The sequence below is a fragment of the Thunnus albacares genome, chromosome 18 (genome assembly GCF_914725855.1).
Source record: "Thunnus albacares chromosome 18, fThuAlb1.1, whole genome shotgun sequence".
NCBI lineage: Eukaryota > Metazoa > Chordata > Actinopteri > Scombriformes > Scombridae > Thunnus > Thunnus albacares.
Window position 1 is genome coordinate 15,825,190 of NC_058123.1, and position 13,497 is coordinate 15,838,686.

The 13,497-nt window shown below is 39.9% G+C and overlaps 1 protein-coding gene across 2 annotated transcripts; it reads left to right on the forward strand.

Moving 5' to 3' along the window:
* Positions 1–539: 539 nt before the first annotated feature.
* sgsm1b (small G protein signaling modulator 1b) lies at positions 540–13,401 on the forward strand. Of its 2 annotated transcripts, XM_044334462.1 has the most exons (25): positions 540–686; positions 788–831; positions 2,874–2,949; positions 3,727–3,889; positions 4,085–4,237; positions 4,469–4,536; positions 4,673–4,815; positions 4,924–5,055; positions 5,216–5,340; positions 5,424–5,491; positions 5,576–5,739; positions 5,903–6,032; positions 6,505–6,631; positions 6,712–6,776; positions 6,894–7,039; positions 7,121–7,249; positions 7,342–7,515; positions 7,676–7,744; positions 8,340–9,608; positions 9,692–9,816; positions 9,928–10,010; positions 10,101–10,210; positions 10,297–10,393; positions 10,504–10,671; positions 11,010–13,401. In XM_044334462.1, the coding sequence occupies exons 1-25, from the start codon at positions 680–682 to the stop codon at positions 11,096–11,098; spliced, it is 3,924 nt and encodes a 1,307-aa protein (XP_044190397.1). In that variant the 5' UTR covers positions 540–679; the 3' UTR covers positions 11,099–13,401. The 2 variants fall into 2 exon arrangements, with proteins under 2 accessions (XP_044190397.1, XP_044190396.1); XM_044334461.1 differs by lacking the exon at positions 540–686 and having other exon boundaries at positions 769–831.
* Positions 13,402–13,497: the final 96 nt, after the last annotated feature.

The window sequence follows — 13,497 nt, forward strand, 5'->3', positions numbered from 1 at the left end:
GCTTACACTTCTACATGATATGCACAACAACATAAGTACTATATACTACATAGTGCTGAAATTAAAGAAAAAAAAACATGGTTGCAAGCAAATCATTAAAAAATTGAAGTAATACCATGAGTTATAGTTTAACAATTGAATATTAATGGCGAGGACAGCATTATACTGTATATAGCCTGTTGTGGGGTGGTTGTAGGCTATATGCATTATACTGAAGTGTTCCTGTTATTCCCTGCACTTTTTAATTACTGTTACCTAATTTAATGAGGCCTAGTGTGACCTGGGGCTCATTAACTCGAATTATCATATACAGAATGTGGCACCTGTGGGGGAAAAAATCAGGCTCTGAATATTTTATATAAAATGTGACTTCTGAAGAAACTTTTTTTTATGAGACACAATAGCCTATTTTTAAGTCCTTGCATATATTGTGATGCAGAGGCATGTTTTTCCTTGGGGAGGGTGTAGGTGTTGACGTTGATAATGTATAGGTTACTGTGACTTTAAAGGGGTGTTGGTTCTCGGAGAGGTAGCAGATAGGTTTGATTTAGTCGCTAAGAACACATCGTACATCTCGGTGCCTCTCTGCCTTTTTTTTAAGCAGTGTTGTCTACATTGCTGTCCAGACATTCTGCAAAAAAAACTGTGCGTGTCAGCTGCTGTACACCCTGCAGGAGAGATGGGAGGTACGACCGCCGTTATTATTCCTACTGTCGTGAGCCTCATCATCATTAATTACCGACACAGCTCATGAGCGGCTTATTCATTATGTTTTCTCTTGTGACAGAGGCCGAGACGCGTCAGAAATTGCTGCGCAATGTGAAAAAAGAGGTTGGTTGTGTTTTATTTCTGCCTTGTGCCCGTTTCAGTGTATGTTTACTGACGCTGTACGCTTAGACAGTGTGTGTGTGTGTGTGTGTGTGTATGTGTGTGTGTGTGTGTGTGTGTGGACGTCGTCCATCGTGTTTTCAGCCACCACGACTACGCAAGAGGCCTGTTTATGATTTAATTGAACACTCGTATGATAACAATAATAAGAATGGATGCAACTAGGCTGCCAGTAAAATTGTATTGAACCTGTTTTTGACTGCTACTGGCTTAAGATGATGATGATGATGATGATGATGCTGATGCTGATGATGACGATAATGATACTGATGATGGTGGTGGTGGTGGTGATGATGATGCTGATGCTGGGGGAAGCACTAGCCTATATACACATATAGTCAATGCACAGATTCATTCTGTTCAATGCGTGCAAACCCTGTATTTTTCATATTCTGAGAGTCTCTCCCTCTCTCTGTAGAAATCATGATGAAGCTGTAAGCCTTCCCTCAAAAACACCATCATCTCGATGTTTCAAAACTTAAAGCTGTGACCTTGGCATCTGTTTTTATTGGTATTTTAGTGTGCGCTCTAGCTCCCATTAAATGCAAAAAGTGCAGTTCAAGCTGCATGTTTTCTTAGACATGATCTACATAGAAATAGAAAGAGAGCGTACCACAGACGCTTCCAAACTGCACAGTGTCTCCATGACTCCCCAGGGAAAGAAAACAAGATGTTTTATTCATTGCTCAGAAAGCCGGGTACTTCCAGGCTTCTCATGTCCGTGCTCCCCCTCACCTGTGACTCATTGCCTCTCAAACATCCCCGACTCCTGGGACCAGATCCTGCAGCAAGGAGGGGCTTATACAGTAAATTAAAAAGTCAGTATATATGACATGACATGTATCTATAATCTATTCATGCCAGGAATTACACTGTGAGTGGGCTTTCAAGTCAGATATCTTACTACCATTCTGTGCACAATGAGCCTGTAATATTTCTCAAATGAGCTTGATTAACATACATTCAAGTAAGTTTCCAATGCAACAGCTACCCTAATGGTAATGTACCAGACCTAAATTGTGAACAGGGATCTTTGGGTTGTGGACACATTTTAGCAACATACAACAGAATTACAATATTATTTAAATAAGGCAATGGATTCTCATCTTATTTTACAACAGCACTGTTACTATTCTCTCATTCTGTAGACAGAAAGCACAGAATCTCATATCAAATTCAGTCAGTTTTCACACAGTTGTCTTGCTTATCAGCAGTCATAAACATATTGTACAACGCAACCTTTCTTATCCAGAATGATACCGTTCACAGCTACATTTGCTGAGGAGTAAAACTGATCCAGTGAGCAATATCTATTTCGGTAAAATGTCAACTTTGTTGTAATTTAGCTGCATATTTCAACTAAAAATCATGACAAAAAATGACAAGAATTTTATAAAATGAGCAACTCAATCTGGAAATTAACTTAAAGAGGCACTCCATGGATCTTACAAAATCAGTGTACTCGTCATGGGGAGCATGTGTCTTCTATGGCTGTGGAGGAGCTTTGTCAAGTCTGAGAAAAACAACCCTGACAATACAAAAAAATCAAGGTTATCTTAGGTTTGGCTTGGAAAGCCTGTGTTACAAACTTGGAGCATGGAAGCTCAAGAAATCAAGCTGAGGTCAGGTTGTTTGGCCTTTTTTTCAGGTGTCCTTGTCTATGAAAACACTGATGGGTCAGGAAAGAGATTTTGAACTCAAGGTCATAGGTAGTAGATGCAGCTTTATGGAGAATACTGGTTCTGGGATCCTAGCACATTGTTCTGTTTGTAGTATAAATGTTTACATAATATGCTTTACATTATGTCTATTCTTAATAGAGGAGATGAAAGCAGAAATCAACCAGTGATTCAAATAAACGCGTTTATACATCATCATTGTCTCTTGTAATGTGTTTCCCTTTTTTTGTTTTCAATTCTTAGTCACCTTATGTAACTGTGTCAGACAGATTGAGTCTTGTCTCACCATGTACCTCTCTCTCGCAGGTGAAACAAATTATGGAGGAGGCAGTAACGAGGAAATTTGTGCACGCAGACAGCAGCCACATCATATCCTTCTGTGGTAAATGTTTTTTCACTGAACACATTTGGATTGCGTTGTACACTGAGCCATCTGGTCAAATGCTCATGAGCTTTCTTGGACAGGTTGTTCCAAAATGTAGGTTACATGCTAAACTGGGCACCTCGAGGCCTTTTCTGTCAGCTTTAATGTTTAACATTAACTGAAGAATGGAATATGCAAGAAGTAAAGAAGAGAGAAAGTGTGTTTCAGTAGCCCATTTTTTGCCCCAAATAGTTCCGCCTTTTGTATCTAATTTAGCACCGGACATACTTCATTAAATAGTCATAGTATTAGTTGTAACCACATGTACATGTACAGTGCACACACAGTGACATCACTTTGAGTCAAGCCCTGTCACCTCCTACAAGTTCTCTCTCTGTATCCTCACATTGCAAAATTGTCCTTTACTGTCTGTTCAAGCAGTGTAAATCCTAACAATTTATTTTCATAATGGTATTAGTCATGTAGGCTAACACCCCTCAGAAGTGTTGATACTAACCAGGAGTGAGGCGTGTGTGATTCACATCCCTCATATCCTAGCAACGGTAGACAGTGTTGAGCAGATTTCAGTCTATTTCTACTAGTGCCACCTGTGCTTTCCTTTCACCTTTTTTTTTTTCGTAATTACAAAAATGTTACGCCTCGAGGCTCTCGCAAAGAGGAAATTATTTTGTGCTCATGCGATAAAAACAAAACTCAAGAGCAGATAAAAGCAATTCATCTCAAGGAAGCAAAAAACATCAAATATCGACTAATACTCTGTGTGTTTGTGTGTAGCTGTAGTGGAGGCCTGTGTGCTTCATGGACTGAAGCGTCGTATCGCAGGCCTGCTGTGTACTAACAAGGTAGCAGCACTCTTCATGAAGGTGGCAAAAAGCTTTTCACCCGCTGAAGAACTCTGCCACAAGGTCCAGGAGCTGGAACAGCTCATCGAAAACAGGTGAAATGTGAACTTCTGCTTGTGAGAGGCATGCAATGTGGAATCCTTTTGTGCATTCTTTCTCTTAATTGCATGTCTTTCCTGTATGTGGTCTACTTTTATGTGCTATAATGCCTTGACCTGTCATATATCTCTGTTCCATTCTAACAACATATACAAACATCTCATTTGTCAGGTTTCTTTTCTGTTTTTCAGCAAGCAGAACAATTCTTCACTGAGTAACGATCGCAGTCGGCAATCCAAGTTGGCCAACCTCCCTCCTCAGGCACTGAAACACCTGTGGATCCGAACTGCACTAATAGAGAAGCTCCTGGACAAGATTGTCCTGTATTTGGTGGAGAACAGCAGGTACTATTATAAATATTATTTAATATTTTTATAAATCTTAATCTGTAGAAGATTTTCTCCTCCACTCAAAACCTCAAGCTGTCTGTTTCTATTCCTGTTTCTGTGCATCTCAGCCACAACCTTTTTGAATTTATGCAAAACATTTTCCATGTGTTTTCTCAAATCATTGATGCAAGAGCAACACAATTTCCTACAATTAAATATTTTTTGTGTTTATATTGTTTTCTGCAGTACATTCTATGAGAAAGAAGCCATGCTGATGGATCCTGTGGATGGACCAATTCTTGCATCTCTGTTGGGTATTAATAAACCTCCCTAACCTGTACTAACACTATAACAGCTAAAGCATTTACTTCACTAACTTTCAATTTACGTAATCAGGGTTTTAATTGAAAATATTTGCATTACTTAAAACTAATTAACCTTATTTCACAGTTGGCCCTTGTGCTTTGGAGTACACCAAAGTCAAGACTGCAGACCATTTCTGGACAGACCCGTCTGCTGATGAGCTCGTACAACGGCATCGCATCCACAGTGGCCACTGTCGGCAGGATTCTCCCTCCCGACGACCCGCCCTGGTTAGACAGTCAAGGAATTAATTGCCTTACTTTTTTAACCAACTATACACTATTATATGGAATATCAGGTGTCTAACCCTTTTTTAATGTAATGTCAATCTGTATCAGATCCAGAAGAGACAGTCCAGTGGTAGCATGGATGATCGCCCTCTCATGTGGGTGAGGGACTATGTTGAATCACTCCACCAAAACTCCAGAGCCACACTTCTGTTTGGAAAAAATAATGTTCTGGTGCAGCCGGTATGTGTTTTTCTTTTTCAGTATATCTTACCTTTTTTACACAAAAATAACATACATTCTGCAAAACTTGATGTATCTGTTAAATGATTCATATAAACTGATTTGACTGGTATTGCAATAAAATATGTTGCAATTTCTAAGCCCTTACTTGTGTCTGCAGAGAGATGACATGGAGGCCATCCCAGGCTACCTCTCCCTACATCAAACTGCAGATCTCATGACACTGAAATGGACGCCCAACCAGCTGATGAATGGCAATGTGGGGGAGCTCGATTCTGAGAAAAGGTTTGATTGATAGAATCCAATCTAATAAGAACAAAATCTTGTCTTAATGCATTTGACTCAATATTTTCTCATGTTTCTTTCAGCGTTTATTGGGACTATGCTATGACTATTCGTTTGGATGAGATTGTGTATCTCCACTGTCATCAGCAAGGTACGGAAATTCCCCTTCTTTCTTTTTTTTCTGTTACAGAATTAGTCGCTCATTTCAATGTTCCCATTGTATTAATCTCTCCAGTGAACAGTGGTGGGACAGTAGTGTTGGTGAGCCAGGACGGGATCCAGAGACCTCCTCTACATTTCCCCAAAGGAGGCCACCTGCTGCAGTTTCTGACCTGCCTGGAGACCGGCCTGCTACCCCATGGGCAGCTGGACCCACCACTCTGGAATCAGAGAGGAAAGGTCGGCATGAATTGAGGATAATAAAATACTTCGTTGGCCTTCTATCTTCAATAATTGACCCAATAATGCTACATTTACAAGCAACTATGATCTGTTGTAACAAGTCTTCTTTATACACTATTTAGAGTCAGCATAGAGAACTGCATTGTGTTTTCATTCACAGGGAAAGGTTTTCCCCAAATTGCGAAAGAGGAGTCCACATGGCTCATGTGACTCTGTATCAGATAAAGAAGATGATGAAGCAACCGATTATGTGTTTCGGATCCTCTTTCCTGGCAATCAGATGGAGTTCAGTGAGTGTCTTCAATCTTCCTGTTGTGCCTCCTTGAGTTCATCTAATAAAGAATCATCAGAGATTATATCGGCTATTAAGCAACTCCCTTAATATGTATTTACAAATTAGACAACTTAGATCTATCTGTTTTCCTTGGGTATTGTTCAGTATACATCTTTCTAATTATTTTTCTCTGTTAAACAGCCATATGTCCTATCTTTTTCCTGCCTATTTAGTGCCTGTGTGTCCATTTTATATGATAGTCCTGTCGACAGTAAGGAGACTTTGCATGGACATACAGTCATTTGTCTGCCACATGTCCATCTCCATCTCCATCCTCTGACTTGGTTTGTTTTTTCCATGTTTTTTTAATTATTATTATTTGCAGAAATGCACTTTTATGTTCAAATCTTTTGGAATTTCTGTTGGATTTACTTGCTTATGGTGATAATAGTAACAGCAGTAATGATAAGATGTATTGTGCTGTGTAGTGGCTCTAGAGCTGATGGACCAGGGCATGAACATGTGGCAACCGACCCCCAGAAAGTCCTCGTGCTCTTCCTGCTCTCAGAATGGCTCATCTGATGGCTCTCTTCCTAATGGCTGTAATCAAGAAAGGTATTTCCTAGGGACAGGCTTCACATCTATATTCAGATTAATCCAGTCGCCTGAAGTCTGACATTCTCCTTTTCCATCAGGGCTCCCTTAAAGCTCCTTTGTGACACCATGAAGTACCAGATAATCTCCCGTGCTTTCTATGGATGTGAGTACAAACAACTGTGGTTGACTTTAATTTGGGAATAATTTTATTCTTCTATATAAATTATTTGTTACAGTAGTCCCACAGTGAATAATGAGAACTATTATCTTTCCTCTCCAGGGCTTGCATACTGCCGTCATCTGTCCACAGTTCGTACCCACCTTTCTGCTCTGGTCAATACCATTATCGTTGATCCTGATGTGCCCTGTGATGCTCGCGGAGGCCTCTCTGTGGAGGTCTGGGGCAGGTTCCTCAAGGACAGCTCTGTAAGATTAATCCCTAAACACTTAAACTGTGACATAATTTCAGAGTGAGTTGTTAAATTAAAAAAAAAATCTCTCGTTCAGGCCTATGAGGAACAAGAGATACACAGGCTTGTGTATTTTGGCGGTGTGGCTCCTTCACTGCGCAAAGAGGTCTGGCCATTCCTGTTGGGACACTACCAGTTCAACATGACGGAGAAATCCAGGCTGGAGGTATTTCTACATGCTGTCAGACTCAGTGTGTAAGATACTTGCACACAAGCTGGGGTATGTTACTCTTTGTTTACAAAAGTTTTCTGTTTCAGATTGATGAGCAGATGCGCACCATGTATGAGCAGACTATGAAGGAGTGGCAGGGTTGTGAGGCCATTGTCCGTCAGAGGGAGAGAGAGAAACACGCTGAGGCCCTCGCCAGATGTTCGTCCGGAGCCAGTGTGGAAAGAGGACCAGTTCAGCGGGACTCCACCATCAGTACAGATGCAAGTTTGCTCTTTAAGCATGCAAATATGCAGCGTTATGTAACTATTACCACAACATACAAAACATGAAAGGGAACTGTTTGTAGTATTATGAGCAAATGTCTAAGCAACTGACAGTTCTGTTTTTCTGTTGTTTGTGTGATGCTTTTTTCCACTCCAGTCGTCTATAAGTAGCAGTTCAGATCATCAGAATACCAACTCACAAAGTGATTCCAGCAGTAGCACTCAGGTAGTTTCTCATGAGTATGAACATCACAACAACAATAACTGCTAGTAACCATACCAGTGTTTTTGTAAGTTTTAGCCCTATTATTACAACTTATGTGTAATTTACAATGATGTATTAAGCGTTTTATGTTGATTTCCTACCTTTTGGCAGCCATTGGGTTCCATTAATTTTAAGATGCTATTAAAATTAACTTGCTAGTCACAGTAAATGTTTTTTTTTATAATGCCAAAAATCTGATGGTGCCTTACAGGACATGCCTATATCTGACAATTCAGATAAATCATAAGCAAACATGAACATTGTAAAAAGTTTGGTTGTTTCTTGGATCAAAAACTTTACTTGATTGCAGCTAGCTGTCAGTTGTATTTGCATTACCACTGATATAACTTGATGGAAAAAATAAATGTGACTAAACTTTCATATATAAATGAAATAAAAGGCTGCTTGAAAATTGTTGGCAGTGATGTAAAATGTTTTTAATTTGTGGTTAATGGGCAACACATACAAAGCCACTGGTGTGATTCTTCAACATTAAGCTGTTTCATTAAATAAATGTCACAAATTTGCATTTTCATCATTTTCCTTTGTTTACCAGGTGTTTGCATCGGTTGAGGCGGTGGATCAGAGTGAGACTGAGCCCAGACCTGAAGAAGGAGAGATACAACACAGTAGTCCAGTGAAGGACATCCCAAAAGACACCGCAGACTCTCCACAGCTTCCCTCCTGCGACCCCTCCTCCCCAAGTCTTTCAAACCTACCTACAGGTTCAGCCAGCAGCCCTCCTGTAACTGAATCAGCTGTTGGCTCTACAACCTCTCAGCAATCAGCAGAAGCATCAGAGGTCTTAAATGAGCAAAGTACAACTGGATCACAGCCAGCGGGGGAGGATGCACTTGACTTGGTAGCCAAGGACAAAGTTTTAGAGACAGAGAGGATGGAGACAGTCTCAGAAAGCGATGCGGTTGAGGACTCTGGAATCAGTAAGTCACAAGAGATATCTGAAGCTGAAGAAAAACCTGAAGTAGTAGAAAAGGATACAACAACAAATGAGCAATCTGAAGTTTCAAAAGCAGTAGACACAAATATGAACTTGAGATCCGCTCCAGAGAATACTAATGTTCTTAAGCTAGAAACAGAGATTCATAACGAGTATTTCCAAGCACCTCCACTCGGGCAGACCTTGACTTTTCAAGCGCACAAGGGCAAAGATCATGAAGTAGAGTCATTTTGTCTGCTCACAGCAGAAAAAGATACTAATCCGCCCATTGAAAAAAAGCCAGAGACTTCTGAGAAAACAGAAACAACATCTGAAAGAATCCCGTCAGAAATAATCAAGGCCTGTACCACAGGGTCAGAAAGAAAGGATGCTGAAGTAACAGTTTCTGACTTGGCTGAAACCAAAAAAGACAAAGCTGCAGAAATTCCATTTGAGAAACCTGGATCAAATTCACCTGTCAGACAAGTACTGAATGCTCTTCAGTCAGCATCGAGAGGGAGCCTTTCATTAGCGTCCCACTCTAGGCAGTCTCCAGACACGGCAGACTCAGATGACTCTCCTTCTGCCTTGGAAATGGAGGACATTCCTGCAGGGATAACATGTTTGACCTCTGAGGATATTAAGGCCAGGCCTTTGGCAGGCCTTGCCGCACCCCCTGTCTTGCTGGCACAGAGAGACAAAATGGGATCTGAGGATCTTGTCCTCGATCACCATCTGGACACAGCTTGTAACACCAGTCCTGAGGGCACAGACCTGGGCCTTTCTGAAGAGGAGCCAGAGATGGAGAATGTGCTCACTGCAGCAGAGTCCGCAGAGGTCGGAGGAGACTCCAAACATGACGAATCCTCAGATGAGCAAACCTATTCTGTAAGCTTTACACATGATAAACAGACATGTTTCTTCTTTTAATCATAAACATATACTAACAGAATCCACTATTGTTTTGGTAGCAAGAAACACTGGACATGTACTTGATCAACTTACATCGCATTGACAAAGATGTCAGACGTTGTGACAGAACATATTGGTACTTCACTCCTGAGAACTTGGAGAAGCTGCGTAACATCATGTGCAGGTAAACATGTTTGATGTATCACACTATTTTTTGTAGGAAATATTTGTGAGATTTGGCTCAACCCAAAAGCTTCAATTAAACACAACAGTTAAGATCTGATTGCCTTTGTAGTTACGTGTGGCAACATCTGGATACGGGTTACGTCCAGGGCATGTGTGATCTGCTGGCTCCCCTTCTGGTTATTCTAGATGATGGTCAGTGAAACTTTTTTTAAGTGCAAATTGTATTAATGTCAGCTTTGCCTAAATGCGCATAAATGGCTAACTTGTGTGTGTGCTTCCCAGAGGTCATGGCATTTAGCTGCTTCACTGAACTGATGAAGAGAATGAACCAGAACTTTCCTCATGGAGGTGCCATGGACTCTCACTTTGCCAATATGCGTTCTCTTATCCAGGTATGTACATCTTATATGCACTCACATGCATGCATACACATGTAAGCTGTGGTGTAATGATGAAACTTTGTTTTTACACTAACTAGATCCTGGACTCTGAGCTGTTTGAACTGATGCAGCAGAATGGAGACTATACCCACTTCTACTTCTGTTATCGCTGGTTTCTACTGGACTTCAAAAGAGGTGATGGGAAATACAGGCATCATAATATTTGCTTGAACTGACCATTGTAATGAACTTTGCATTTTACATGACATGATACTGATCATAATCTGATTTATTACTGTTTTCAGAGATGGTGTATGATGACGTGTTCTCCGTTTGGGAAACTATCTGGGCGGCCAAGTACACCTCCTCTGAGCACTTTGTGCTCTTCATAGCGTTGGCACTTGTGGAGATGTACAGAGACATCATCCTAGAAAATAACATGGACTTCACAGACATCATCAAGTTCTTCAATGGTAAGGTTATGAAATACAAATGCTGCAATATTGTGGAAACTGTTGAGAAACAATTGCTGTTTACCATAGCTTAGTCATAGTTACACCAGACTAATGTACAATACTGCTTAACAGTTAAAGCAAAGTTAACCAGTTGGTTAAGATGACATTTCAGCTATAATAATGTAGGATCATTTCAAAATAGGAACAAAAATTGCTCTAATGGCACATTTAAAAGAAGTGTTCTTGTTAATAGAGCTTAATCAACCCAGTATGAAGAAAAAACAATTAAATGTTGTCAGTATTACTCAGCAGTTGACCTCATGTAAGTCACAGTGGTTTACAAATTCTCTTCTCAGAAATGGCAGAGCGGCACAACGTCCCGCAGGTCCTGATGATGGCTCGAGACTTGGTGCACAAAGTGCAGACACTCATAGAGAACAAGTGATCCAGTATCCTGCTGTGTGTCTACCATTGGTTCTTTGTGCTAAATTGTTTCAAAGATACTGACACAGCCACATATTTAATAGTCATGTATAAAAGAGAAAAGGAATCAGTGTTCATGAAAAGCAGTAATTGGTAAGTGCTGAAAAGATTATTCTAAGATAGTTGTATAACAACTTCTTTCCAGTTGCTGCTGTCTATATTCAGGAGATGCAATTATTGCCAGTCAATTTATTTTCAAAGTGTTATTGTTCACCTAGTGAATGTACCCTTGTTGAAACTGCTTCAGGATGTTATTTATTTTGCCTTAAATTTTGCTATTTTTTCAGGGATACAGCAACCAAATTCTTCACTGTATTGTTATTCTACATGGTTGATTTTGTTTAGTTATACTTGCCATACTTGTGATACACTTGAATATATTTTCAGTATTATTATTATTTTTGCTGGAGTTGTAGCTATCATGGTTGAACATCATTAGATACACTTAAATATATTTTCAGATATAGCACCTGGCTGTACTAGATGATTTGGTTTTGTAAATATCTAAGGTACAACTAACCAATCAGGGGTTGGTCAGTGCTGGGTTGTGTCCAAGTAGCATGTGTGGTCACTGGTTTGCTTGTCAATTAGCCATTTTGAGGGCCGCTTATGGCCTCTCTGAGGCTTGATGGCCCTTTTCCTGCATCTGCCTCTAATGCATACAAGCTTGCAGGAAATCAAGACCAAACCTTGTCAATTCCGTGCAGTCCAGCATGATTGCACATAGTTTGCATATCCAGTATCACCATTCCCTCTGATGCCCGACCAAGTTCTCATACTGTGTGCTCCTCCTATCTCTATGTATGGATTAAGATGTCATTTGGGCAGCTTAATTTCATAATTTCCTTTGTTTTTGTGCACACCAGTGACTGAATGGTTAGTAGATTCCTGTTTCTGGAATCAACTCATTGTTCAAATGCTTAATACATACATCCTGTACATTTTTCTTCCCTTAAATAACTCAGTGCTGCTCAAGCTGAGGAATTCAGCTGTTGTCCTCATGACTTTCAAGACAAAAACAGATGCTGTTTCCTTGCAGCATTGTGATGGTTCACTTCGAGCTGGTGGTGAACTCAAAGGGGCGTGCAGTGAAGGCAGCATGCTTCCTTTGCACTCTGCACTTCTCACACTTTCACCTCAAGATCAGTTTCATAGATTTCTGCCTCTGTCTTGCTCTGCCGATCTTGGGTGCCTTGTCATAAACACGCTCTAGTTAATTGTTTCTATGTGTAAACTTTTGGCGACAAGTCTTAAAGTAATTGTTCTTGGAGTGATTGCATTTCTCTTCACTATTACCTCAAGATCCACATGTTCATATCTGTTGATAAGGAGCTCTGCTTGTTAACCACTTAACCCTATGGCTCTTCCATTTCTCAATCTACATCTTCCTCATTACATTACACTTCCTCGTTACATTTTGTTTTCTGTAGAACTGGTGTGCACCCAGGAAACAGCCTCCACCTTGAAGGGCTTACATCAGTAACCCCTCACTATTACAGTGCTGACTTAAAATATGGAAATCCATATGAAAATATGGATTCTGCCTTGAATATCAACTTATTACATTTTCAGGGTCAGTTCAGTGGTAGCTAGTCAGTGGTTTGTACCCATGAAGATATTTTTTGCTTTATGTGCGTAGGTTTTGAGATAAACACCACTGAATCTCCTGCCATTAACCAAATACACTGGAGGTGAGTGGAATTTCATTTGTCCTTTAAGGGCTGAAAATTACAACTTAAAACAGTAACCATGCCCTGGAAACATTGATGTTTCATGATGAACAGTTTAAATTTGGATTTTTGGGGATTGTATCAACTAATTCCAATGAAATTGCAAAAATTTCAGCAATTAATATCTCAAAATCTCAGTAGATAAAAACAAAACTATCTACATGGCTCAATATCAACTAAGTCAGAAAAGGTTTTATTGGTGCCAGTCAGTTACAAAACAGCCAAGACACGCCCATGTTTGGTTCACTGTGGCTAAAGTTCCAGTTTTTGATATCACTGCTAACATGTCTCCATATGGTCTTCTAAAACATGCCGGAGTATTGCTGTTTGTGCATTGCTGTGTTCGTTGTCAGATTTACTGTAAACAATGTGCTCAAGACCTATTGTACAAAAAAATTAAGGTAGTACATATTTATTAAATGCAATACAATGTCTGTATATGGGCTTTATCTGATAATTATTAATCGAAAGATTTAAAAAAAAATGCCATTGGAAATAAATATATTTTTATTTTTTTCTGTCTTCTCAAATTGTCACCTGGTATAATTAATTTATTGTGTATTAAATTATTATATTTTGCATTCCATGTGTCTTGTGTATGTTTCCAGAAAAGGTTTTTCACACGACACGT

Bases quoted from the DNA above. Each gene is read 5' to 3' on its own strand.
- sgsm1b (XM_044334461.1), top strand. From the start codon at position 769: ATGTTTTCTCTTGTGACAGAGGCCGAGACGCGTCAGAAATTGCTGCGC. The intron at 6,632-6,711 runs GTATTTCCTAGG...CTTTTCCATCAG, and splicing joins AATGGCTGTAATCAAGAAAG to GGCTCCCTTAAAGCTCCTTT. The intron at 10,394-10,503 runs GTGATGGGAAAT...TACTGTTTTCAG, and splicing joins TCTACTGGACTTCAAAAGAG to AGATGGTGTATGATGACGTG.